Source organism: Oncorhynchus mykiss, chromosome 22 (assembly GCF_057628025.1).
Source record: "Oncorhynchus mykiss isolate SJ-2025 chromosome 22, ASM5762802v1, whole genome shotgun sequence".
Taxonomy (NCBI): Eukaryota; Metazoa; Chordata; class Actinopteri; order Salmoniformes; family Salmonidae; genus Oncorhynchus; species Oncorhynchus mykiss.
In genome coordinates this window covers 11,759,406-11,784,705 of record NC_143043.1, presented here as the reverse complement: position 1 = coordinate 11,784,705, position 25,300 = coordinate 11,759,406, and the positions used below count along the sequence as shown (strand labels likewise).

Sequence of the window (25,300 nt, the reverse complement as noted above, 5' to 3'; positions counted from 1 at the left end):
CACACACACCCCAAACCACACACACACAAACACACACGCGCACACACACACACACACGTACACACATACCCACACTCCAACACAAACACACACACACCCCAAACCCCACACACACAAACACACACACACGTACACACATACCCACACTCCAACACAAACACACACACACCCCAAACCACACACAAACAAACACACACACGCACACACACGTACACACATACCCACACTCCAACACAAACACACACACCCCAAACCACACACACACAAACACACACACACACACACACAAACACACACACACACACACCACAAAAGGAATGTGTATGTCTGGCCACTGACTGATAGTGTTGGCAATGTGTTGATGGGAATGAATTAAACCAATGATGACAATCTACATTAGCTCCAGACACCGCTGGCTCTGTTCATTTGGTTTAGCCCAAACGAAGCAAGAATGTGTGTGTGTGTGTGTGTGTGTGTGTGTGTGTGTGTGTGTGTGTGTGTGTGTGTGTGTGTGTGTATCGGTTGAATGGTATCAAATACATCAAACACATGGTTTCCAGATGTTTGATGCCATTCCATTTGCTCCGTTGTGGCCATTGTTATGAGCCGTCCTTCCCTCAGCAGCCTCCCCTGGTGTGTGTGTGTGTGTGTGTGTGTGTGTGTGTGTGTGTGTGTGTGTGTGTGTGTGTGTGTTTGCTCACAGAGATTGGTGTTAATGGAAGAATGGAGCGAGTGAATAATTGTGTTCCAGCTAGCGAGAAGCAACATCCATTAAAAATGTGTCCATTACATTCCTACAGCGTGCCTTTCAACCAGGGCTGTTTGGGGACCAAACTCTGGAGGTCACATGAAATTGAGCATACCGCAAAAATAGCAATTTTTCAAGGCAGCACATTTAGTTGTAGAGCAAGAGCTACATAGGGGATGAGGTTTAACACACAGACACCTGTGGGAGGAGACACACAGTGGTTTGGGTTCGCTGCATAAGGGAATACCATATGAAAATCCCACCTACTACCTGGTTCAAGTCCCGTACAGTTTTTGAATTAGCGTAAAGCATATATCATCGAATTCATGAAAATGGGATCATTAAAGATGTACATTTATATTTGCATTCATGGATCATTTTACCTTTAACCAATGTATTTTATGAATGTTTTCGATTATGGGTGTTAGGAGTGTGTATTGGAGGCAAAGTCAGGTGCAGGAGAGCAGAGTGTAGTGAACAGGCACACTTTTTATTCCGGTCCAAAATGACAGCACAAAGTAACATAAAAATGTACCCAAACACGGAACATAGACAAAAAGTAATGCGCGTAACAATATCCACAATTCCAAAATACACAAACAATCTTACACAAAGACATGATGAGGAACAGAGGAATAAATACATATGGATTGATTGGGGAAACAAAAGCAGGTGTGAAGGGAACAAGACAAAACAAATGGATACATGAAAAATGGAGAGGAAACAAGGAGAGGAGCCGACTTCGGCGGAAGTCGTGACAATGGGGGAAAAATCACAATCAAAAAGCTTCATGAAAAGCTTCATGAAAGTCACCAAATATCTCAAGTGATCATGTTTTCATGAATTTGATGATATAAGTGTGAAGACCATGATTGTGTCTCTGGCCTACACGGAATACCCCATAATGTAATAATGTAATCATTTTTTTAGATTTTTTTTTACAAATTAATAAAAAACTAAACGTTGAAATGTCTTCAGTCAGTAAGTATTCAACCTCTTTGTTATGGCAAGCCTAAATAAGTTCAGGAGTAAAAATGTGACATAATTAAAGAATTACCCCCCCAAAAAATTCTAACCTCCCCTGGTATTGTAATTGTGAGAAGTTAGCATGTCTTGGGTGTATGATATTTGTGCATCTATAACTTTCTCACTCATCATTACTCACGATTTATTCAGGATTATCCGTAATCATGGTAGCATCCACATTAATGTAGAACTGTTTAGAAACATATTCTATTCTTATTTACACTAAAAGTGACTCCAAAATGACACCATACATTATTTACCATTAATTTCTATTGGGCACAAAATAATTTGAAACACAACCAAAAACAAACAGCAAATTAAAGCTGCCAGTCTGCACTTTAACCTCAGAATCATTGTTTGATTTCCAATCGAAACTTTTGGAGCTTAGAGCCAAAATAAGAGAAAATGCTTCACTGTCCCAATGATTACAAAGGGCGCTGTATCTGTTCAACGCAATGTATTTAGTTGTGAAGGTTCTGTGATGTTGTGCTCTCCTGACCAGGCCCCTGTATTAGCCTCTCTGAGTACTGAGAAAGCCATCATCTCTACAATACTGTCTACTCACTGAATGTGACAGACAGTCGCTAAATATTTGGTCAATCGGTAGCTGATCTCCTTCCTCACTCAAGTATTTGAACATTCTTCTGACATTCTGACTGTATTTATGTCAGATGTGGGAATTAGTATCAGGGAGACAGACACTCAGAGAGTGAGAGAGTGGGACAGAGAGCAAGAGAGAGAGAGAGAGAGCGAGAGAGAGCGAGCTGAGCAGAACTGTAAAGCATCAGCAACAGACAGTCTTTTTTTAAAACCTGACACAAATGTATCAGTCTCCTCTCTCCTTCCCTCCGCTCCTCTCCTCCTCCCTTCTTCTCTCTCCCTCCACTTACCCTGAAAAGCACTCCATTAAGACAGGAGCTCCACGGTGAGCTAGACAGATGGGCTACCTCAACCCATACACCGCCCCGCTCCGGTAGATGCCTTCCTCATTTCACTCGTTCCACCAGTAAACCAAATTATTAATCCGCTCTTCCACGGCACGACGCACATGCATCGATTCGCTTAATGCTAACCGGCATTGATTTCTTGTCCGCTAATAACATTAGGGGGAATCTAATGCGGGAAGATGCATGGTTTCTAGTGTTTGCGGGAGAAAGGTTGGCCTAATAATTGGATTCTATGTGCTGGTCTGGGTTTTTTGTTTCTCCCCTGGATCCTGAAATAGGATGGCTGATGATGGTACATGTTTTTTCATTGACAGGCTTTGTCAATACTATAGTCGCAGAATAGCAGCTATTGGAGCAGGTCTACTGTGGAAAGACATGGGGTTTTTAGTCCTTAACAAAATCACACTCTTCCGGTCGTCTGGGGTCTGACATTTGTCTGAATAGATGGGAAGTTCATAGCAGTCAATACTGTACTAAATGGAATCTATGGGTCCATGGTAAGTATGGGCTGCAGAAGAGAACTAGATAGATAGAAATATAGAGAGAGAGAGAGAATAAACAGAATACAACATTTAAAAATCAGACTAAGCCAAATTACAACACAGTCAAAACAAAACGATATTACCGATTGGGAACGAAAAATCAAGTGCTATCTGGCTCTAAATCGACAGTACACCATAGCAAATGATTTGACCATGGTTACTGATCAAAACCTTAGAAAAACCTTGACAAACTAGTGAGCACAGCCTTGCCACTGAGAAGAGTAGACACAGGAAAACCTAGCTCCCTATAGACGAAAGGCTGTGCAACCACTGCACCATAGCAGAACCCGAGACAGAGATAAATTTCCTGACAAAATGTAAAAAATATATATTTTTAGAGTGTCATATCACCAAATTTGAAACCCTTATTCAAGGTTTCAAAGACCTCTCTGATGAGAATAGGCTACCCGGCCTGTTGAGGGAAGACGCAGAGAGCTGTGGGTTGGCAGCGCACTACATTGCTGCCTGCCATAAAATGAGAGACAGTGCCTGACAGACCAAACAGCTTGCACATGTTCTCTATGCCATTGTTATTGTCTATTGTATGGTTATTTATACCCTTGATTATTGTTGTTACTGATTGTCACATTGACAATATTGGTTATTATTATTTTAATTATGTTAATATTATACATTTCTCACTTAATCCCCAAAGTATGCTTTGGCAATATGTACATTGTTACGTCGTGCCAATAAAGCAAATTGAATTGAAAGAGAGAGAGACTTCTCAGAAGGGTAGGTCATCTGGCCATTACACAATCCCCTTTAGATATGACAAGTTTGTGTAGGACTAGGTGACTGCAGGGCACAGTCCAATAGGAAAAATATAAAACCCTCCCACAATGTATTTCCTCAAGTCAAGAATGATGCATCCCTATGCAACACTCTTGAATTGAATCTCAAATGTATTTCCTTGATTCCTCACATCCTCCCTCCTCGTCTTCTCAAAGTGCATTGGACCAGCAGATCCGAGGTTCCTCCCCTCAGATGTTCTCCTCCAATGCGTTTTGAGGAGTCAAGGAGAGAGGACACAAGGAATCAAGGAAATACGATTGAGATGCACCCTGGTTCTCCCAATCCTCTTAGTAGAAAAGAAGAACAACTCCGCTCATGAAAAATTACAAAGGCTTTTTGTCTCACCTAGGGGTGAGATTGAAACACCCAACCAAGAAACAATTGTGAATATCATTATGCCAAGTAGTGTGTCATCTAGTCCTGTGATCTGAAATAAGCCTGGTTAAAATGAATTGTACATCTGAAGTTCATTCAAAGCGCTAAAAAGATATACGTTATGTAGAATAACTCAAGCAATATCTCTAGTGTAGACAGCTAAGTAAACACTAGTGAGGTAATGTGGGTTTTGGAGTGTTTAGGGCTTGGGTTAGATTTAAGTCCCCTCTGGTGTAGGGTAACCGACTTTATGAAACACCCTGAAAGTAGCACACATTGTATTTGCACACAAATACACACACCACACACACACACACACACACACACACACACACACACACACACACACACACACACACACACACACACACACACACACACACACACACACACACACACACACACACACACACACTCCTCCCAAGCACATTCACCCCTTGAAGGCACAGCAGAGGTGGAGAAAGGAGACAAGAGAAGAGTGGAGCCAGGGAAGACAGAACCAAGGGGCAGAGCACCAAAGGGTGAGATGCACCTCCAGGGAGGACCGCAACGCAGGTGAGATCAAAGAATCTGTAATACCAAAACACAGTGGGCTCTGGTGAGCTTCAATTGTCTTCCAAAATGGCTGATTATCTCACAAACAGTGTTTCTTTAGTTCATGAAGCTGGTTTCTTTGGTTCATGGTGTGTGGATGGTTTAATTTTAAAAAAATCTGACATGTAGGCAATTTCTGCTGTGTGGCTGTTCTCCCACCTTAACCTTGGGCATGTCTTAAGCTTTTCAAGGTGAAGCATAGCGAGGGCAGATAACACACATATACACACACACGTATATACACACATACAGACATGTACACACATACACACACTTACACACACACACACTGCCGTATGAGTCTAGAAAGGTGTAGGCTGAGATAAGATTTCTCCCCGATGTCCCAGATCTTTCTAATTTTTTCTAATTCCCCCCTGTGGTCACACACACACACACACACACACACACACACACACACACACACACACACACACACACACACACACACACACACACACACACACACACACACACACACACACACACACACACACCACAGCCAGTGGCATCCCAGGGAAGTGAGACGGCAGAAATTGCTGTCTGACTTCCCCTTGTTTGTTGTTTCCATCTATATTTCACAGAATAATACCAGCTGGATATGCAGGTTATCACATTTGGCAAAGCACCAGATGGAAGGACTTTTTATATCGCCCTTTATGCAGAAATGACACAGTGAAAAACTGAACTTTACATCCCCTAGGGCCTGGCTGTATTTAATCTTTCCAAAAATCATTAGCAGGGCGGAGGCCAGCGTTCAGGTGAGAATTTGGTTCTTACTTCTGAGATTAGGCTGTATCAGAGCCATGTACTGTATATAGATGTAAATACATTGTGATGTATTAGTATCAGACACACACTCACAGAGCTACTCTCTCGTTCCCTAATGTAAGCTGGTTGTAAAATAGCACACTTGTAAGATAGCGCACGTGTGATGAAACATTCTTTGAAAGATGGTACATTTGCGAGGAAACACTCTTTGTAAGATGATACCCCACTTGTGATCATTAGCATGCGAAAGCACACATGAATGCCTCTGCTCTCTAACCAAATAGTTCCCTCCTGAGAAAAGCCAGCTCTGGAGGTCTCTGGGGAAGTGGTGATGAAACAAGACATACAAACATATAACAAAGAAAATTAAACTAGCATGTCTGCCGTGGCAACCCCAAATATTTTGACTGAATACCTTCTCATTTGCTTCCAGGGGACTAGACAAAAAAACAAAATCCTATCGACCAAATGTAAGGGACACAAACTAAACCTTAGGAGGGTTTAGTTTGGGAAGGCTTCTCCAAGGCTCTCTGAATAATACAAACATAATTACACTACAGTTTAAAAGTTTGGGGTCACTTAGAAATGTCCCTGTTTTTGAAAGAAAAGCACATTTTTTTGGCCATTAAAATAACATAAAATTGATCAGAAATACAGTGTAGACGTTGTTAATGTTGTAAATGACTATTTTTTATGGAATATCTACATGGGCGTACAGAGGCCCATTATCAGCAACCATCACTCCTGTGTTCCAATGGCACGTTGGGTTAGCTAATCTAAGTTTATCATTTTAAAAGACTAATTGATCAAAATCCTTTTGCAATTATGTTAGCACAGCTGAAAACTGTTGTTCTGATTAAAGAAGCAATAAACCTGGCCTTCTTTAGACTAGTTGAGTATCTGGAGTATCAGCATTTGTGGACAAAAACAAAGTACTTTCTTCTGAAACTCATCAGTCTATTCTTGTTCTGAGAAATGAAGGTTATTCCATTGCAGAAATTGCTAAGAAACTGAAGATCTTGTACAATGCTGTGTACTACTTCCTTCACAGAACAGCGCAAACTGTCTCTAACCAGAATGGAAAGAGGAGGGGGAGGCCCTGGTGCACAACTGAGCAAGAGGACAAGTACATTAGAGTGTCTAGTTTGAGAAACAGATGCCTCACAAGTCTTCAACATGCAGCTTCATTAAATAGTACCCGCAAAACACCAGTCTCAACGTCAACAGTGAAGAGGTGACTCTAGGCAGAGTTCCTCTATCCAGTGTCTGTGTTCTTTTGCCCATCTTAATCTTTTATTTTTATTGGCCAGTCTGAGATATGGCTTCTTCATTGCAACTCTGCCTAGAAGGCCAGCATCCCGGAGTCGCCTCTTCACTGTTGACATTGAGACTGGTGTTTTGCGAGTACTATTTAATGAAAAGTCATTTACAACATTAACAATGTTACTGTATTTCTGATCAATTTGATGTTATTTTAATGGACAGAAAAATTTGCTTTTCTTTAAAAAACAAGGACATTTCTAAGTGACCCCAAACTTTGGAACGGTAGTGTATGCGGATCATTTCAAAACATTTATATTTGATTAAATACACAACATTATTAATACACTCGATTCACAATACAATGTTAAAATCTCTTAGAACCACCCATCCCGGATCCGGGAGAATTGTCATCAACAACGCTGAATAGCATAGCGCCACAGTCAAATTATATTACTAGAAAATATTCATATTCATGAAATCACAAGTGCAATATAGGAAAACACAGCTTAGCCTTTTGTTAATCCATCTGTCGTCTCAGATTTTGAAATTATGCTTTATAGCGAAAGCAATACATGCGTTTGTGTAAGTTTATCGATTGCTCGACAAAACAATTAGTACACCTAGCATCAGGTAACTTGGTCCTAGTAACCTAGTAACTTGGTCACGAAAATCAGAAAAGCAATCAAATTAATCATTTACCTTTGATGATCTTCGGATGTTTTCACTCACGAGACTCCCAGTTAGAGAACAAATGTTCCTTTTGTTCCATAAAGATATTTTTTATATCCAAATACCTCCGTTAGTTTGGTGCGTTATGCCCAGGAATCCACTGGAAATAGCGGTCATGACAACGCAGACAAAAATTCCAAATTATATCCATAATGTCAACAGAAACATGTCAAAGGTTTTTTATAATCAATCTTCAGGGTGTTTTTCAAATATCTATTCGATAATATATCAACTGGGACAGTTGGCTTTTCACTAGGACCGGGAGTAACAATGGCCGCCGCTCTCTTTTGCGCACAAATCACTCTGAGAGCCCCCACCTGTCCACTTACGCAATGTGGTCGTTCACGCTCATTCTTCAAAATAAAAGCCTGAAACTATGTCTAAAGGCTGTTGACACCTTAGGGAAGCCATAGAAAAATGAATCTGGTTGATATCCCTTTCAATGTGCAATAGGGATGCATAGGGACACAGGGGTTTCAAAATAAGAGTCACTTCCTGATTGAATTTTTCTCAGGCTTTCGCCTGCAATATCAGTTCTGTTATACTCACAGACAATGTTTTTACAGTTTTGGAAACTTTAGAGTGTTTTCTATCCTAATCTGTCAATTATATGCATATTCTAGCATCTGGTCCTGAGAAATAGGCCGTTTACTTTGGGAATGTTATTTTTCCAAACATAAAAATAGTGCCACCTAGCTTCAAGAGGTTAAAAGTGCATACCTTTTATTGGTGTCCTTTAGTAGGGGTTTCTTTGCAGCAATTTGACTAAGAAATGTCACATCTGCTCCCACTCTCCCTCTCCGATGCTCGAAGTCACTAGTTCACTCATCATTATGCACACCTGCCACCATCTTGACGTGCACCTGGGCTTAATTATGGGTCTCACTTGGACTCCATCACATCATTTATTAATTACCCTATGGATGGTGTATCAATACACCCAGTCACTGCAATCTGTCACTTCCTCAGTTTCATTCCAGGGTCAGCATTGATGTTGTTACGTTTCTCCTGTCCAGATGCTGTTCTTGTTTTGTTTCATGCCTATGTATTATTAAATCCACATCCTGTACTTGCTTCTCATGTCCCAGCGTCTGTCATTACAAAACCGCAATAGAATGCTGACTCCACAATTGGAGGCATCAGGGAGTTTTTTTTTTTTGGTGACGTCGGGTCCGGGTGCCTCTGCTGAAGCAATCGGTGTGCCTCAGCTGGATCGTCAGGCTCCCATGCCTCAGCCAGCTCATCAGGCTCCCACGCCTCGCCAGCCAGCCAAGCTCGCCCAGGTAGGACGCCAGGTGGTGCCCCTGGGGGGGGGGGTACTGTCACGACTGCTCCCCCTCTCCGGTGAGCCAGGTCACCAGTTCACTCATCATTACGCACACCTGCCACCATTGTTACGCGCACCTGCGCTTAATTATGGGACTCTGGACTCCATCACATCATTTACCTCCCCTATATCTGTCACTTCCTCAGTTTCATTCCCGAGTCAGCATTGATGTTGTTGTTATGTTTCTCCTGTCCAGATGCGGTTCTTGTTTTGTTTCATGTCTATTTGTTATTAAATCCACACCCTGTACTTGCTTCTCGTCTCCCAGCATCTGTTGTTACAAAACCGATTCACACAGTCTCCTCTGAACAGTTGATGTTGAGTATAGGGATATCTTCTGCATACGCTGTGCCTTGGTCCGATTATTTAAACAACGGTCGTGACAGAATATCCCACCACTACAGGAACAAGCAGCGTGCCCAGGAGGTAAAGGAGAGTTGGACATGGGAGGAAATACTGGGTGGATGCGAGACCCTTCCTTGGCGGGAGTCGCCAAGGAGTATAGGAGGACAGCGATGACGCCGTGGTCCACGGCCACAACCAGCCCAAGGGCAACCCCAAGATTTGGGGGGGGGGCACAAGGGGCAGTCAGAGGCCGTCTGGGAGTCAATGGAGTAGTTTGAGGAGGGATACCGGAGAGCGGTGTTGGCTAGGAGGCGTTTTGAAGAGCGTGTCATCAGTCCGGTGTAACCTGTGCTGGCTCCATGCACCAGGCCTCCAGTGCGCCTTCCCAGTCTGGTACGTCCCGTGCCGGCTCCCCGCACTAGCCCTGAGGAGCCTGTCATCCGTCCGGTGAAATCTGTCGCGGCTCCACGCACCAGGCCTCCAGTGTGCCTTCCCAGCCCGGTACGTCCTGTGCCGGCTCCCCATACTCACCCTGAAGAGTGTATCATCAGTCCGGTGAAACCTGTGCCAGCTCCATGCACCAGGCCTCCAGTGCGGCTTCTCAGCCCGGTACGTCCTGTGCCGGCTCCCCGCACTCGCCCTGAAGAGTGTGTCACCAGCCCTGAGTCTCCAGCGATGGTCTACAGCCCGGAATCTCCAGCGACGGTTCGCAGTCCAGAGCTTCCAGCGACAGTCCATGGCCGAAGCCTTCCTCTGCGCCAGTGCCCAGTCCAGGCACGGCGTCCAGTCCCGCTCCATGGCCGGAGATTTCTTCTGCGCCAGTGCCCAGTCCAGGCATGGCGTCCAGTCCCGCAACATGGCCGGAGCCTTTCTCTGCGCCGGTGCCCAGTCCAGGCACGGCGTCCAGTCCCGTTCCATGTCCGGAGCATTTCTCTGCGCTGGTTCCCAGTCCAGGCACGGCGCCCAGTCCCGCTCCATGGCTGGAGCCTTCCTCTGTGCCGGTGCCCAGTCCAGGCACGGCGTTCAGTCCCACTCCATGGCCAGAGCCTTTCTCTGCGCCGGTTCCCAGTCTAGGCACGGCGTCCAGTCCAGCTCCATGGCCTGAGTCTTCCCCTGCTCCGGTGCCCAGTCCTGGCACGGCATTCAGCCCGGCTTGATGGCCGGACGCTAGTTGCCCACTCTAACCCTCCCATCTAGGTTCAGGTTGTGCGGTCGGAGTCTGCACCTTTGGGGGGAGGTACTGTCACACCCTGACCATAGAGAGCCCTCGGGGTTCTCTATGGTGTAATAGGTCAGAGCGTGACTGGGGGGGTTTTCTAATGTTTCCCTTTTCCCACCTGCGTTGTGGGATATTGTTTTGTTTAGTGCCTATGTGCGCTACATATGGCACGGTCGTTAATTCTTTGTTTTAAAGTTGCATTGTAATAAATATGTGGAACTCTACTCATGCTGCGCCTTGGTCCGATTACATAAACGACAGTCGTGACAGAATATCCCACCACTACAGGACCAAGCAGCGTGCCCAGGAGGTAAAGGAGAGTTGGACATGGGAGGAAATACTGCTTAAGAAGTTACATATGTTGCATGGATTCACTCTGTGTTTATCATGATTTTTGAATTACTACCTCATCTCCCTACCTCACACATACAATTATCTGTAAGGTTCCTCAGTCGAGCAGTGAATTTCAAACACAGATTCAACTACAAAGACCAGAGGTTTTCCAATGCCTTACAAAGAAGGGCACCTATTGGTAGATGGGTAAAAATAAAAAGCAGACATTGAATATCCCGTGAGCATGGTGGATTTTTTAATTACCCTGTGTTTGGATTACCAGTCAATACAAAGATACAGCTGTCCTTCCTAACCCAGTTGCCGGAGAGGAAGGAAACTTCTCAGGCCAACTGTGACTTTAAAACAGTTACTTTTAATGGCTCTGATAGGAGAAAACGGAGGATTGATCAACAACATTGTAGTTACTCCACAATACTAACCTAATTGACAGAGTGAAAAGAAAGAAGCCATGAAATGAATAAAAATATTCCAAAGCATGCATCCTGTTTGCAACAAGGCACTAAAGTAATACTGCAAAAAATGTGGTAAAGCAATTCACTTTTTTGTCCTGAATACAAGTGTTATGTTTGGAGCAAATCCAATACACCCTCCATATTTTCAAGCATAGTGGTGGCTGAATCATGTTATGGGTATGCTTATAATCGTTAAGGACAGGTGAGTTTTTCAGGATAAAAATGAAACGGAATGGAGCTAAGCACAGGCAAAATCCTTGAGGTAACCCTGGTTCAGGGTGCTTTCCACCAAACACTGGGAGATGAATTAACCTTTTAGCAGGACAATAACCTAAACCACAAGGTCAAATCTACACTGGAGTTGGTTACCAAGAAGACAGTAAATGTTCCTAAGTGGGATACCTAGTCAGTTATACAACTGAAATGTGTCTTTTAACTGAATCAGAGAGGTGTGGGGGGCTGCATTAATCAACAACTTCAGTATCCAGGTTAACTGCCTTCCTCAGAGGCAGAACGACAGATTTTTACCTTGTCAGCTTGGGGAGTCGAGCCAGCAACCTTTCAGTTACTGGTCCAACGCTGCAACCACTAGGCTACCTGGCCGTGTTACATTTGGACTTAAATCTACTTGAACATTTATGGCAAGACCTGAAAATGGTTGTCTAGTACTGATCAACAACCAATTTGACAGAGCTTGAAGAATTCTTGAAAAGAATAATGGGCAAATGTTGCACAATCCAGGTGTGTAAAGCTATTAGAGATTTATCCAGAATGACTCATGGCTGTAATCGATACAAAGGTATTGACTCAGGGGTGTGAATACTTATGTAAATGAGATATTTCTGTATTTAATTTTCAATAAATTAGCAGACATTTCTAAACACAGCTTGGGGGGATGCGAACTTGCAACCTCTCAGTTACTAGCCCAACGCTCTAACCACTAGGCTACCCTGCCGCCCCATAATAAGAAGTTGTGTATAAATACTTTCTGAAGGCACTGTATGTTGTAGTATGCATTTTCTATACATGTGCTATTCATATATTTACATGTATTTCTTTAAACTATATTTAACAGTATGCATGAGTAAAACATGAGTAAAACATAGCTCATGATATATGGTGATACTGTATATGTGCAAGAAATGTAATGGAATGCATGTCAAGTGCAACAGAAAAGAGGCACACAACACAGACAATTAAGACTCGAAAATGTATTGTTTCCCTTTGTGAGCTCAGAAAGTCACTGGAAGGTCACATCTGAAAAACTAAATATAATGAACAAATTACTTTTGTGCACTTATCTGTATTTCAAAATAAGGTATTTAAACAAGTTCACAGTTACCCTGAGGATAATGCGCCAGAGAGCAAAAAAAAATCCACACAAGATGAAGAATTAGGGGTTAATGTGTGACTGCCCAATGCAGTCGGTCTACCTGATTTGGTCGGGCTCCACTGTTAGCAGAGTGATACGAATTTGTGCTTCAATAAGTTTGGCTTCTTAGCATTCATTGTCATGGTTATCAACTGTACCGCAGAAATGTAAATCCCAGAAAATACATGTTGTGGTGGCAGCTGCAGAGAAGTACTCGGGTGTACGAGATTTTACTGCAGGAGAGTTACAAGGTGTGTTTGAACTAAATAGTCCCGTCCTCCCAGGCCGTCGCCCTGGTGTAGGATCAGTTAGGGTCAAAGAAGTGGAATGGGGTGCTGTTTTATCTCTTTATTGAATTTCAATGTTTTATGAAATAGTGGTGTATGGCTAGTTGGTGGTGCAATTTTTTTCATTTCCCCATTATTTTTCCATTTTGTTTCACAAAATGTAACGTGATCGACCACACACTCCCGCACAGTAGGTGGATCCATGCAGAAGAAGAATAAAAAGAAGAAGAAGGCCTATCTCAGGTGTTCAACTTAACTTTGGGCTCTATTCAGATAGAGATTATTCAGTCTGAATTGGGGAATTTCAGGTTTACAGCGTGATTGAAATTTAAAGGCAATGTTCCAGCTTTAGCGACGACTGCATCCCATGGTAAACGCTGCTTATGTCACTCAATCGGAAATTGCTTATCAATTTCTATCACGGAATCTGTAACACATCAGCTTTACAGATTGAATAGGGGCCTTGATCATTCCTGTGTCTGCCAGACAGGGGGACATGTTGGTGTGCTGCCAGGTTTATGAAATGAAAAAGCCTGGGTTTTCTTTTGAGAGCACTATTAAGATTTGATGTCCTTTATACCATGTGCTGTTTGTTGGTTTTGTTGTATATATTTTGTACAGCTCCCAGATTTATTCCTCCCACTGTTAATAAAAACCCCATCCTGAGCATTGCACCTGGGGTGTATTCATTAGTGCACACCAGAGCAAAATGTTTTGCACGGTTGCATCATAGCAAAATAAAACTTAAAGTAAGCGTCTGTTATTGGACAAATTTAAGTCACAATTTCTGCTTGTTTGCCTCTGTTTGGTTCCTATTGTGTGTGTGTGGCGAGGGGTGATATAGGCTTGTTTTTCGGGACAATGGTAGTTGAGGAAACAGACGCAATTTCACAGGCAATTCAACACAGGAAGCAGTGACCTAAATTCTCCAGCTTTATACATAACCATAAAAAATAACCTACTGTATACATCAGCAGCGGTCAGTGCCGTTTAAGATGAGGGAGGACAACTTTTTTTTTCATGAGCATGGCCTTATTTCTTTTACAGCATATTGGATGACACTCATTCATATGCCATTCACCCAGTTCAAAGTAACAGCGATTGGTTTATGCTAGTACATGATGCACACAAGTCTAGAGACAAATTTGAGGTGACAGACAGGGACACATGGACAGACAGTGACATTCAATACCGCCTTGAACACTCTTGCCTGCATCTAGCTGATAGAGTGTAATCATTAGTCCAACAGTTGCAAACAAGAGTTTATATTGGACAAATTCAGGTATGTTTATCTCTGTTTTATTCTGTTTGCTTCCATTTAAGATTTTTTTTTCAACAGAATTGGCAGAATGAATACACCGTTCACTTTCATAGCAGCCACGTTTGTTACGGAGTCTAGTTGATAGGTAATCAACTAGCCGGACTGTTCCCCGGAATCCGCGTGTAGGGATTTGTACAATGCATGAACAAGGCTATTGAACTTGACATTGGTGTCTGTCTTTATTCCTTTATCCAACACATCATACTGAAACAACGTTGTATTGCTATGCTCTCTCCCCCTCTCACCTTTTCCCTTCGCTTGTGGACTTCAATGTGGACTTCAATGCACAAGACATTAGCTACAGGCGAAAAAACCTTTCCAAGCCAAACCACTACATACAGCCTACATTGTTGTCACCATATTAGCTAAAGTAACATCATAGTCAGGATAGCTAATAGAACTAAACCAATAGTAAACTCGCTACAATCATGCAGTAACGTTACAGTGTAAAGCCAGTAAGCAGTTACACCGGCGGGCCCTAGTGGCAGTAAATTAATAAAACCAAAAGCTTACATTGACCTGGAAGAGTTCCAGTGTTGTGTTGGAAAGTCATAGCCAGCTAGCTAACATAGCATCCTTTTGAGCAGGGTGTTTCATCTCTTTGAGCAGGGTGTTTCATTAGGCTAAACTAGCTAGGTTAATTTGCTGGCCAAGTAAGTGAAACTGAAAGCGAAAAGAAATGACAATCTCTCGCTCTTTCTCTCTTGCTTCTCCTTCATTTTGGAAGAAATGAATTTGTTCAACTATTGTCTTTCTCTCTCTTTGAGACAACTACTCACCACACTGCAGTGCTAGGTAGCAGTAGCTTATGCTTTCAGTACTAGATTAATTATCTGATCCTTTGATTGGATGGACAACAAAAGTCAGTTCATGCTGCAAGTACTCTGATAGGATGGAGGACAACCTATGGAAGTTGTCATAGTTACTTGTGTAGGTCTATGGAAGGGGGTGAGAACCACGAGCCTCCTACGTTTTGTATTGAAGTCAATGTACCCAGAGAACAGAAGCTAGCTGTCCTCCGGCTACACCATGGTGCTACCCTACAGAGTGCTGTTGAGGCTACTGTAGACCTTCATTGCAAAATAGTGTTATTTAATAAATTATTTGGTGACGTGATTATATTTAGTATAGTTGTATCTAAAAGGAATACATTTTAAAATATTTTACAGTTTGAATTGTTATGAAATGGTCCTCCCCTTCCTCCTCTGAGGAGCCTCCACTGGTATACATTACCTGTCTTGCCACCAAATGAGTATCAATTCAGAATTGGCAGCAAGGTTATAGCATGGGCAACCACAGAGAAAGAGAGACAAAAATTATTTATATTTGATTTTTCTCCTTCAATTCGCAGAGGCTGAATGTATCTCACCAGACAAAGCATCCGAGTGAGTGAAACAGCGCCCCCTTGTCTCTGTATGTGTAGCCCATGTATCGGATGCTGTGTAGTCCTAAAGAGTATGGCATTGTTGCCGCCTGTAGCACTTAATGCAAGGGAAGCCAGAAAGCATTTGGCCTCCCTTGATAACAAAAAGCAAAAAATAATAACCAATCAGCATTGAGATAAACTGAGTGAGCAGAACTGTGAATTGTACTGGCACACCAAAAAAAAGGGTCAAGGGATTTGACTTGAAACCAATCACATCATATCAAGAGCAAAACGTAATTGACAGAAAAAACTTGAATTCTTGCATCTTGTTGTGTTGTTGTCCTCTGCTGGCTAGCTAGCTAGCTAAAATGGTCCCTTTCTGAAATTAGCCATGGATGGTGAGAGGGATTTGGACTTGTGGTTTTATCTAATTCTCCGTACTGGCCAATGATGATAATGGCGATTCTGATCCAATCATAAATTCATACGTTAGCCTAGGACAACAAAATCTAAAAGCTTGTTCTCTATGACAGCGGATTGCAAGTATATTGAGTCAACATGTTTTTTTCTACTTGGACATCTACACTAATGCACGCACGCACACACACTAACACAAACACACAGATAAATCAGAACCATGGACAGCCACATCATATTTAACTGACTTCGATTGGACTAAATTGTTTTTGGTATCTTTTAGTTGTCACTGTATTAGACTAAGCATAGGTGATTTGATGATGTTGAAATGTTGAAGTTGAAATGGTGCTGGAATAGTGGAGCTCCTGTTTTCTTTGCGACTTGCTGTAACTCTCCGTGGTTCTAAATCAAGTTGTTTAGTAGTCCAAAAATGTCGGAAACATTACCTTGATTGGCCATGCTGTAGGTCATGTAACTGTTTGTTACATGCAATATGCTTTGTGGACTCCACCGGACAGATGTTGCTCTCTGGTTTTGTGATGAAACAAAGGTGTGTTTGAATTTATTCTGCGACTGTGTCTTCTTATTGTCTAGGCCTTAACCTTATTTATCACGGTCGCAAGGCATATTACCTAACAGTTATAGAGCAAATAACGCAATTATCACAACACATAGGTTGTAATATGGCAATTTTTTTCTGGCTTGCCTTCCTCTGAGACTTTACCCACACACCACTACTGCCATTCAATAGCAACGAATGAGTTCTGTTTGAATTAAATAATTAATACTGCTGTGAAATATATTTTCCATAACAAAAATATTTATTTTCAGCTGTTGTACAAAACCGAAAGTAAAAGACACAAAAATGTAATTTAAGCAGAGGAAGCATAGAAATAGTGCACATAGAACAGCTCTACTGCTTCTTAGACTTGCTTTCAATGAGAATGACAGATCTATAACACACATTTCTATGTTGATTTGGTTGTGTCGCCCAAAAAGTTACATATTGCAGGTTTACATGCCTAAGTGTGCATGCTGGGGTGTCATTTGCACTTTGAAAAGGTACACCTTGTTGTGATTTATTGTTATTTAAAAGTGAATCTGGAAACTGCGACTCGAAAACTACCACAAAGGCGCTCCCGCCACGTCATCTTGGCTCAAGCACCGTGTGTTTCAATTGTGGGATCCCGGTACGCAGCCGCTCCTGCGGAACCATAATGGTGGTTTGCGGGGCAGTTTCATAACCTTGGGTGGGAGGAGCTTGGCTATGCTGGACGAGGAGCGTCGAAGGAAGAGAGGAAAATTGGAGCAACGATAAAGTGAAAGGGAGAGAGAGAGAGGATTAGAGCACGCCCCTGAAGCCCATTTTCAGTTAATAGTTTTACCTTCCCGATCGAGTCGCGTGTGCACGGGAACCATGCGCGCTTTTCAAGGGGGACGAAACTAACCTTTTCACCTCTTTTGGGATGTGAAGAATGTAGATAGACTACACGTATGTGTTATTTACATTAAACAGTATTTTGATTAAATAGTTCGTTTTGTTGATGAACTCTGCAAGATACACAGAGTATAGCTGTAGTTTTTGCAGCGGGTTGTAGCCTACGTGCGTTCTGGACGGTTGACTAATGTGGATCAGCGGACAGGGCACGCGACTCGAGTTGTTTATTATAACGTTTTACAATATCACCGTAGGCTTCGAGGAGGAGTAGCCTACATAGGAAACCTGGGCAAGGTGGGGCAGAACCGGAGACCGTAAACGGGATTATTGAAAAACTCACGTTGCCTTGAAGCTTCCCACCGTAGTTGAACCACCGCAGCTACGCAGCGTTTTGGGGAAAAAATATTTTTCTAACCCATTGGAATTGGGGAAGCTTTATTCCCAACTCCTTGGTGATTAGTCTACGCTTCAAGTAGCCTAGGCTACAGAGAGCAGAACAGTTTGTATTCACAAAAACGTCCGTTTGTTGTGATTATTTGCTTTGGAACATACGTTTCAGGACGGATTTGGGGGGAATTATTTCCCCAGCCTCGCTGGACCATGGCGGACGACGACGTACTGTTTGAAGATGTGTACGAGCTGTGTGAGGTCATTGGAAAGTACGTGTAATGTTTGTTGCCTTTTATTACACGATGCGGTTACATTGTATCTCCCCGAATGTGTCCCCTGTCTAGAGTATTCTTTCTCTCTCTCGCTCTCTGTGTGACAACATGCACGGGAGACACTTCACAGTTCATCATGGTGTGGTGGAGAGTGAACACACACACCCTGTATCGGTCATGACAGCTGAGCTGTAGTGCATATTACCACGTCTGAGTTACAGATTTTAATTCATAGCCTTCAATCTCCTGTGCAAGATGCAAGTCTCCCATGTTACACATTCCTCTATTAGCAATGTCAGATAGGTAATGAATGACCTGTGATTTCTTATAGGTATGAGACAATCGCATGAGTCATGTGCAATCAATATGTCATGTTGTACTAGAAGGCTATCTGCATATTGTCACTTGCAGTTGTGACTAGGCTACATGCAAATGTGACAATATAATCTTTCCTCATTTGCTCACTCCCAGGAAATCCAATTATTTCAGAGCCAGTGAAAATGCATGATTACTTCTCTGTGGATTAATTTATCTTCCTTCTTATGTTGTGGGTGCATACTTCTTTCCTGCAGTGACAGCAAATGTCTGTTCTATGTTCTTTATTCTATTCTACATGTTGTAAGTGGGCCTCCTCCACAGCTGCTGTGTGGATCTTATTCTCTCAGTCTGGGATGATGAGGACACATCAGAATGATGATTATGGTGAATGAATAGGGATTCGGCAGGCTTCAAGTCCCAATGCATTACAACCCTGTCGGTCTGTATAGTCAATCATTGCCTTGGTGTCCTGTTTAGATGTAGGCTACTCCACTCTAGCATTTGCATAATAGTTGCACTGTAATTACATAGTCATTAGGTTGAGTGTAATTACACAATTGGAAAGGGACTTTTATATTAATCTAAACAACAGCAAACAGCGTGTTCATAAATGCACTATACAGAAGGCTATCAGTGCATTAGATTTAGTACATTGGATAGTAGGTTTTCAGGCAGTTAGCAAGAGCCTCTCCCTGAAAATCAGGTCTTGAAAATCAGGTGTAAAACCAAAGGCGGAAACACATCAATCATCATGTTGACGGGATCCGGGCTGGGTTGGCTTTGTTGACAGTGGCCACTGTGTGTGTGTGTGTGTGTGTGTGAGTGTGTGTGTGTGTGTTGTATATACTGACACTGTGTTTTAGGGTTGGGCGGTATCCAGATTTCCATACCTTCATAATGTGACTGTGCCACCCCCCTTACCAGTATACTAACAACACGCTAACAAGTACTAAGGAATCCCCATAGCGGATGCAAGGTAAATGCTAACGAGCGCATGCAAACATTTACCACTAAGAGAGAAGACCCAGCTTATAAAGTTATGCAAGTATAAAAAAAGGCAGTTTGCACCATGCACAAAACATATATTAGACAGCAGGATCTTTATCCAGGAGGCGATTGTCTCTGCTGCTGTTACGAAAAAGCTTGATCTTGCAAGCTAACATTAGCCACTTATGTTAGCAAAACCTAGCTGTAGAGAGTTTATTTTACACACCGTAGATAGTTAACTTAATGGTTATACGATATATAGCTGGCAAACTTTAGTAGTGAATTTCAGACAAATGTAACTTGATCACCTCACTAAGTTGCGCTGCAGGAGTGACTCACCTCACAAAGCTCCCGTTTTGCTTGTCCCTCTTTGTAAAAAAAACATATGTGACTGGCTCAAACATCTGTTTTGGGAAACAAGTAACGGAACGCTTCATGATGAAAAATAATCTAACAGGCGAAATGTTGAGAGCAATCTACTTTATGTTTTACCTAGCGCACAAGTTGACTGCAGGTATTTCTGTAAAAAGCTGAAATAACGTCAAAGGCGGTATTGGAAAAGTCATGCAGAGGGTATTTCAAAATACCCGAGTTACGGTATAACGCCCAACCCTAGTGTGTACTGACTGGGCAAAGGGCCTACTGTAACATGTTTAGGCAGGCCTGAATCCTGTGTGAGAAATGTAAAAGACACTGACAGACAAAATATCTCTCTCTGTACTTGATATCCGGAGGAGTTAGGTACACACACATTAAACAAACATTTGTAGGATGAAGTTTCCCCTAGACACTGGTATATGGTCAGTTAAGCATTTTTACCCCCGATGGTTAAGGTCAGGATTGGGGATAGCGTTATCTGATCCACGATCTGTGTTTCGTGGCAGCTGCTATCATACCAGCCTAGTCCCAATCCAGCCCAACAGCCGATTGGTCAGAACAGATATGGAAAGAGACAAGACTACAATAGTAAAGTCGAAACACTTCCAATCTCCGCTGTTAGCTGCACTCACAAACACACACTCATTTTGTTTCTGTCAATTCCAGTGTGGTTTACAACACTTGAACAACATTTGAATAATCAACATCAGTCTTTGGTCCCTACTAGACTACAGAGTTTTGTTGAATGGAGCGGTGAAGTAGACTGTTGATTTGATCCTGTGAGAAAAGAGATTAACAAAGGGAATGGGGAAACCCTACCAAATAACCACACAGCCGTTTGCAAAGGCGTCACTTTAAAAGCCTAATGCTCCAGATCGTCAGGGTTTTATGTCGAGGTTAGATGCACAGTGATACTATAGGCCTATATATAGGTCAGCTTAACGCCGGACTGTGTGTGGAAGAGTAGGGTTTTTGCAGTGTGCTGTCCCAGAGTATGTGTGTGAATGAGATTTTGGCACATGTGTGTGTGTGTGAGCGGGATTTAGGCCTAAGCTCTCAATTTTAGAACACTGACCTCAGGCACAAATCCTGTCTGTCTGTCAGCGAGTGTGTTGGTGTTTGTATGTGAGAGTGCACGTTTGTGTGTGCATGTGGCATGTTGCTGTTAGATTGATTCACTCTGTTCCCAAGACTGCAGGGGAATGGGAGGTGAAGAAGGGAGAAGGGAGGGAGGGGAAAGGGGGATGTGTTGGGAGTTTGTAACAGAAAGAAGTCGAATAGTTTTACTTTGAGATGTACTCTACCTTCAGGCTACTCTCTTTTATTATCAGGCCTCTGATCAACTCAGAACAATGGATGGGTGTGAGTGTGTGTGAGCGTGCGCATGTGTGGGTTGTGTGGTGAGGGGCCATAATTAGTGCTCTGTAATAGAGGTTGACTGATTTATGATTTTTCAACGCCGATAGCGATTATTGGAGGACCAAAAAAGCTGATACAGTTTAACCGGCCGATTTAAAATAAATAAATAAAAAGGCAAGTTCAATTTGGTTTAAATAATGCAAACATGCTATGTAAGACAGCTAACGTTTCAGTTCCTTGCTTAGAACATGAGAGCATATGAAAGCTGGTGGTTCCTTTTAACACGAGTCTTCAATATTCCCAGGTAAGAAGTTTTAGGTTGTAGTTATTATAGGAATTATAGGACTATTTCCCTCTATACCATTTGTATTTAATCAACCTTTGACTATTGGATATTCTTATAGGAACTTTAGTATTGCCAGTGTAACAGTATAGCTTCTCCTCGCTCCTCACTGGGCTCGAACCAGCAACACAACGACAACAGCTAACATTGAAGCAGCGTTACCCATGCAGAGCAAGGGAACAACTACTAGAAGGCTCAGAGCGAGTGATGTTTGAAACGCTATTAGCGTGCGCTAACTAGATAGCCATTTCACTTTGGTTACACCAGCCTCATCTCGGGAGTTGATAGGCTTGAAGTCATAAACAGCGCAATGCTTGACGCACAACGAAGAGCTGCTGGCAAAATGCACGAAAGTGCTGTTTGAATGAATGTTTACGCACCTGCTTCTGCCTACCACCGCTCAGTCAGATATTTAGATACTTGTATGCTTGTATGCTCAGTCAGATTATATGCAACTCAAGACATGCTAGATAATATCTAGTAATATCATCAACCATGTGTAGTTAACTAGTGATTATGATTGATCGTTTTTTACAAGATAAGTTTAATGCTAGCTAGCAACTTACCTTGGCTTACTGCATTCTCGTAACAGGCAGTCTCCTTGTGGAGTGCAACGACAGAGAGGCAAGTCGTTATTGTGTTGGACTAGTTAACTGTAAGGTTGCAAAATTGGTTCCCCTGAGCTGACAAGGTGAAAATCTGTCTTTCTGCCTCTGAACAAGGCAGTTAACCCACCGTTCCTAGGCCGTCATTGAAAATCAGAATGTGTTCTTAACTGACTTGCCTAGTTAAATAAAGGTTTAATTGTTATTATTATTTTAAATCGGCAAATCGGCGTCCAAAAATACCGATTTCCGATTGTTATGAAAACATGAAATCGGCCCTAATTAATCAGCCATTCCGGTGTGTGTATGGTTGTGGGTGTGTCTGGTTGTGGGTGGGCCAGTTGCATGTGACAGCTCAGGCAGATGATGTCAGTGTCAATATGGACTGTAGAAAAAGAGCTGCATACAGTTCTGCTTATCCTGCTGTTTGGACCTCAGCCTTATTTCATTAGAACAGCCTTTATTTACAAGTGTTGCGTGATGCCTACATGCTACACACGATCTCTTTCTCACTCGCTCACACACAGACAGACAGACAGACAGACAGACAGACAGACAGACAGACAGACAGACAGACAGACAGACAGACAGACAGGAGTCAGTAGTCAGTAGGCCATGCAGTAGTCTCAGGCCTCGTACAGTAAACTATAATCCGGTGTAGTTCAACCCAGCCCAGCTCCATCAAGCCTCTTATCCATCTCTGCATGGGCAGCTTCAAAGGAGACTGAATAGGAAGTAATATACTCCTCTCAATGAATCAATGCACTCACAGGCCTGCCTACAGTCTCACTGTATATTTAACAATGTCCTCACTGTGGATTTAACAATGGGGCGTGTCCTTTACCGCACAGTGAAGTGGGTCTACTTTAAAGTGAATAGTGAATTACTGTCCATTTGCATTACCTTAGTCAGGGACTCAGACAGGCTTAATATAGAGCCAATATGTAATCACTTTGCAGGGTGTGGGCACGAGTGTGGCACGAGTGTGGAAGTGTGTGTAATGGGAGTCAGTAATGTGTGTGTGTGTGTGGCCATACAATAGCCTGACAGTCCTGCCCTTGGGCGCTACTCCACAAGGGGCTCAGTTCAACTTGAGCCCCCTCAGTTGTAGTTTTATGTCCCAATTTAAAGACTCCTGAGTGGCACAGTGGTCTAAGGCACTGCATCACAGTGCTAGAGGTGTCACTACAGACCCGGGTTCGATCCTGGGCTGTATCACAACCGGCCGTGATTAGGAGTCCCATAGGGCGGCGCACAATTGGCCCGGCGCCGTCCGGGTTAGGGTTGGTTGGTTTTGCCGGGGGGAGGCTGTCATTGTAAATAAGAATTTGTTCTTAACTGACTTGCCTAGTTCAATTAAAAAGCTAAACAAGTTTACATGATTGAGTGTCAGCACAATGGACAGGGCGCGCCACTGTGTGTGTCTATGGAAAGCCACTGGGTGGCTAGGTATGAGTCCTTTGGGTTTCCATAAAAAGCGGGGTGGGGGGTGCTACTCATCTCTGTGGTAGACAATGTGATACCTGTAATATTTAGATTTTTAAGGGCAGGCTCGCGCTGTGAAGTTTACCATTGAAGCTGCTTCACTCAACTCTGCCTCACACCCCGCCACTACCGAGTTTAGGTAGCTTCTTGGCTAACTGTAAAAAGTGTTAGTCTTATTAGCCTTAGCCTATTTAGCTAGCTCAAACCAGCTAATCTGCCACGATGGATATCAAAAATGAACTTTGCCAAGTACCCCCAAAAAAAGAGAAGGAGAGCAACAGCAGCAGCATCAACCCACTGAGGCTGCCGCCAAGCCCAGCAGCGATGATGCTGTGTGTGCAGAGCCTACAAACCCTTCCACAAGCGGCGCCAAGATAATGGCTCCACAGCCGCCTCCATCTCCGACTGTTCATGATGATCTTGGAACAGAGGAGCCAGCCCAGGTTAAATCCGGTTTTCTGTCCAAAAACATTCATTTAATAACAACTGGTTCATAGGAAGAGAGTGACCGGAATACTTGGTTACTGCTGATGCAGCATTTTGTTTCTCAATGTCGAAAGTTTTGTGTTTCCCAATGCTAACACAGACAAGGCCTTCACCCAAGCTGGCTATTCTTACTGGAAGAAAGCTGTTGATAGTACCAAAGGATTTGCTATGCACGCATCAAGCAAAGAGCCTTAGAGGCGGCTCTTGGATGCTGTCATCTGTGAAATGTCAGAACGATTCAGGGAGGCCATGTGTGCCCTTGACCCCGAGAGTTATGACTTTCCAGATGTTGAAAAAGGTGAAACCGTTGCTGGATCTAAGCAAAATAGATTTGGTGCAAGCTGAGATTGGTGTTGCTCTGCCCCTCTGGCTCCGAGGAGGACAAATGGACCCCACTTGATATGCTGCAACGATTCTCTGAGCCTCTCTCCTCTATGCCGACCGTGCTTACTGCACTGAAACATGGACTGACTTTTGGGGCGTCCACAGCTACATGCGAGAACTCATTTTCCACTTTGACAAACGTGTTCAGTCCGCACAGAAGAGGCATGCTACACCCGAGGAAAGCTCAACTAATCCAACTGGCATTTGAGGGGGATATTACAAGAAGATTTCAGGGAAAATGGAATGATCGATTACTCAGGAATTTCCACAGAGCATCAAGGAGGCTGCTACCCTTTTGAAAAGGTAAGATTGAAACACTCTAGCTGGTTGTTTATTATAAAAATCTTTATTTTCGTGTGTAGGCCGCTGTCCATGGTGCTGATAGAGCGCAGTGGCAATTTCTTGCCATTGAACCTGTCACTTCATAGTCAAAAGCGTTTTGAACTTTTATGTTTATTGTGGTATAGTGTGATATAAGCAGAATTCAATATATTTCCAATGAAGAACCCAAATGATGTCCATGTGTGTAGCTACATATGTTTCATTATAGGAATGGATACATTCAATTATGGTTTACTTGATATAGTCTATTGGTTTTCGTTTCTGTG

At 42.9% G+C, this 25,300-nt stretch overlaps 1 protein-coding gene across 28 annotated transcripts in view; it reads left to right on the top strand.

Moving 5' to 3' along the window:
- Positions 1–17,415: 17,415 nt before the first annotated feature.
- LOC110501351 (peripheral plasma membrane protein CASK) overlaps positions 17,416–25,300 on the top strand; it is a 202,496-nt gene continuing 194,611 nt past the window's right edge. For 24 of the 28 annotated variants that reach the window (XM_036958686.2, XM_090215449.1, XM_036958683.2 and 21 more), the window contains exon 1: positions 17,496–18,344. In XM_036958686.2, the coding sequence (XP_036814581.1) occupies positions 18,286–18,344 (59 nt within the window). In that variant the 5' untranslated portion in view covers positions 17,496–18,285. Of the gene's footprint in view, positions 18,345–25,300 lie in introns of all 28 variants that reach the window. The other 4 variants (XM_090215447.1, XM_090215444.1, XM_090215440.1 and 1 more) reach the window with 1 other exon arrangement.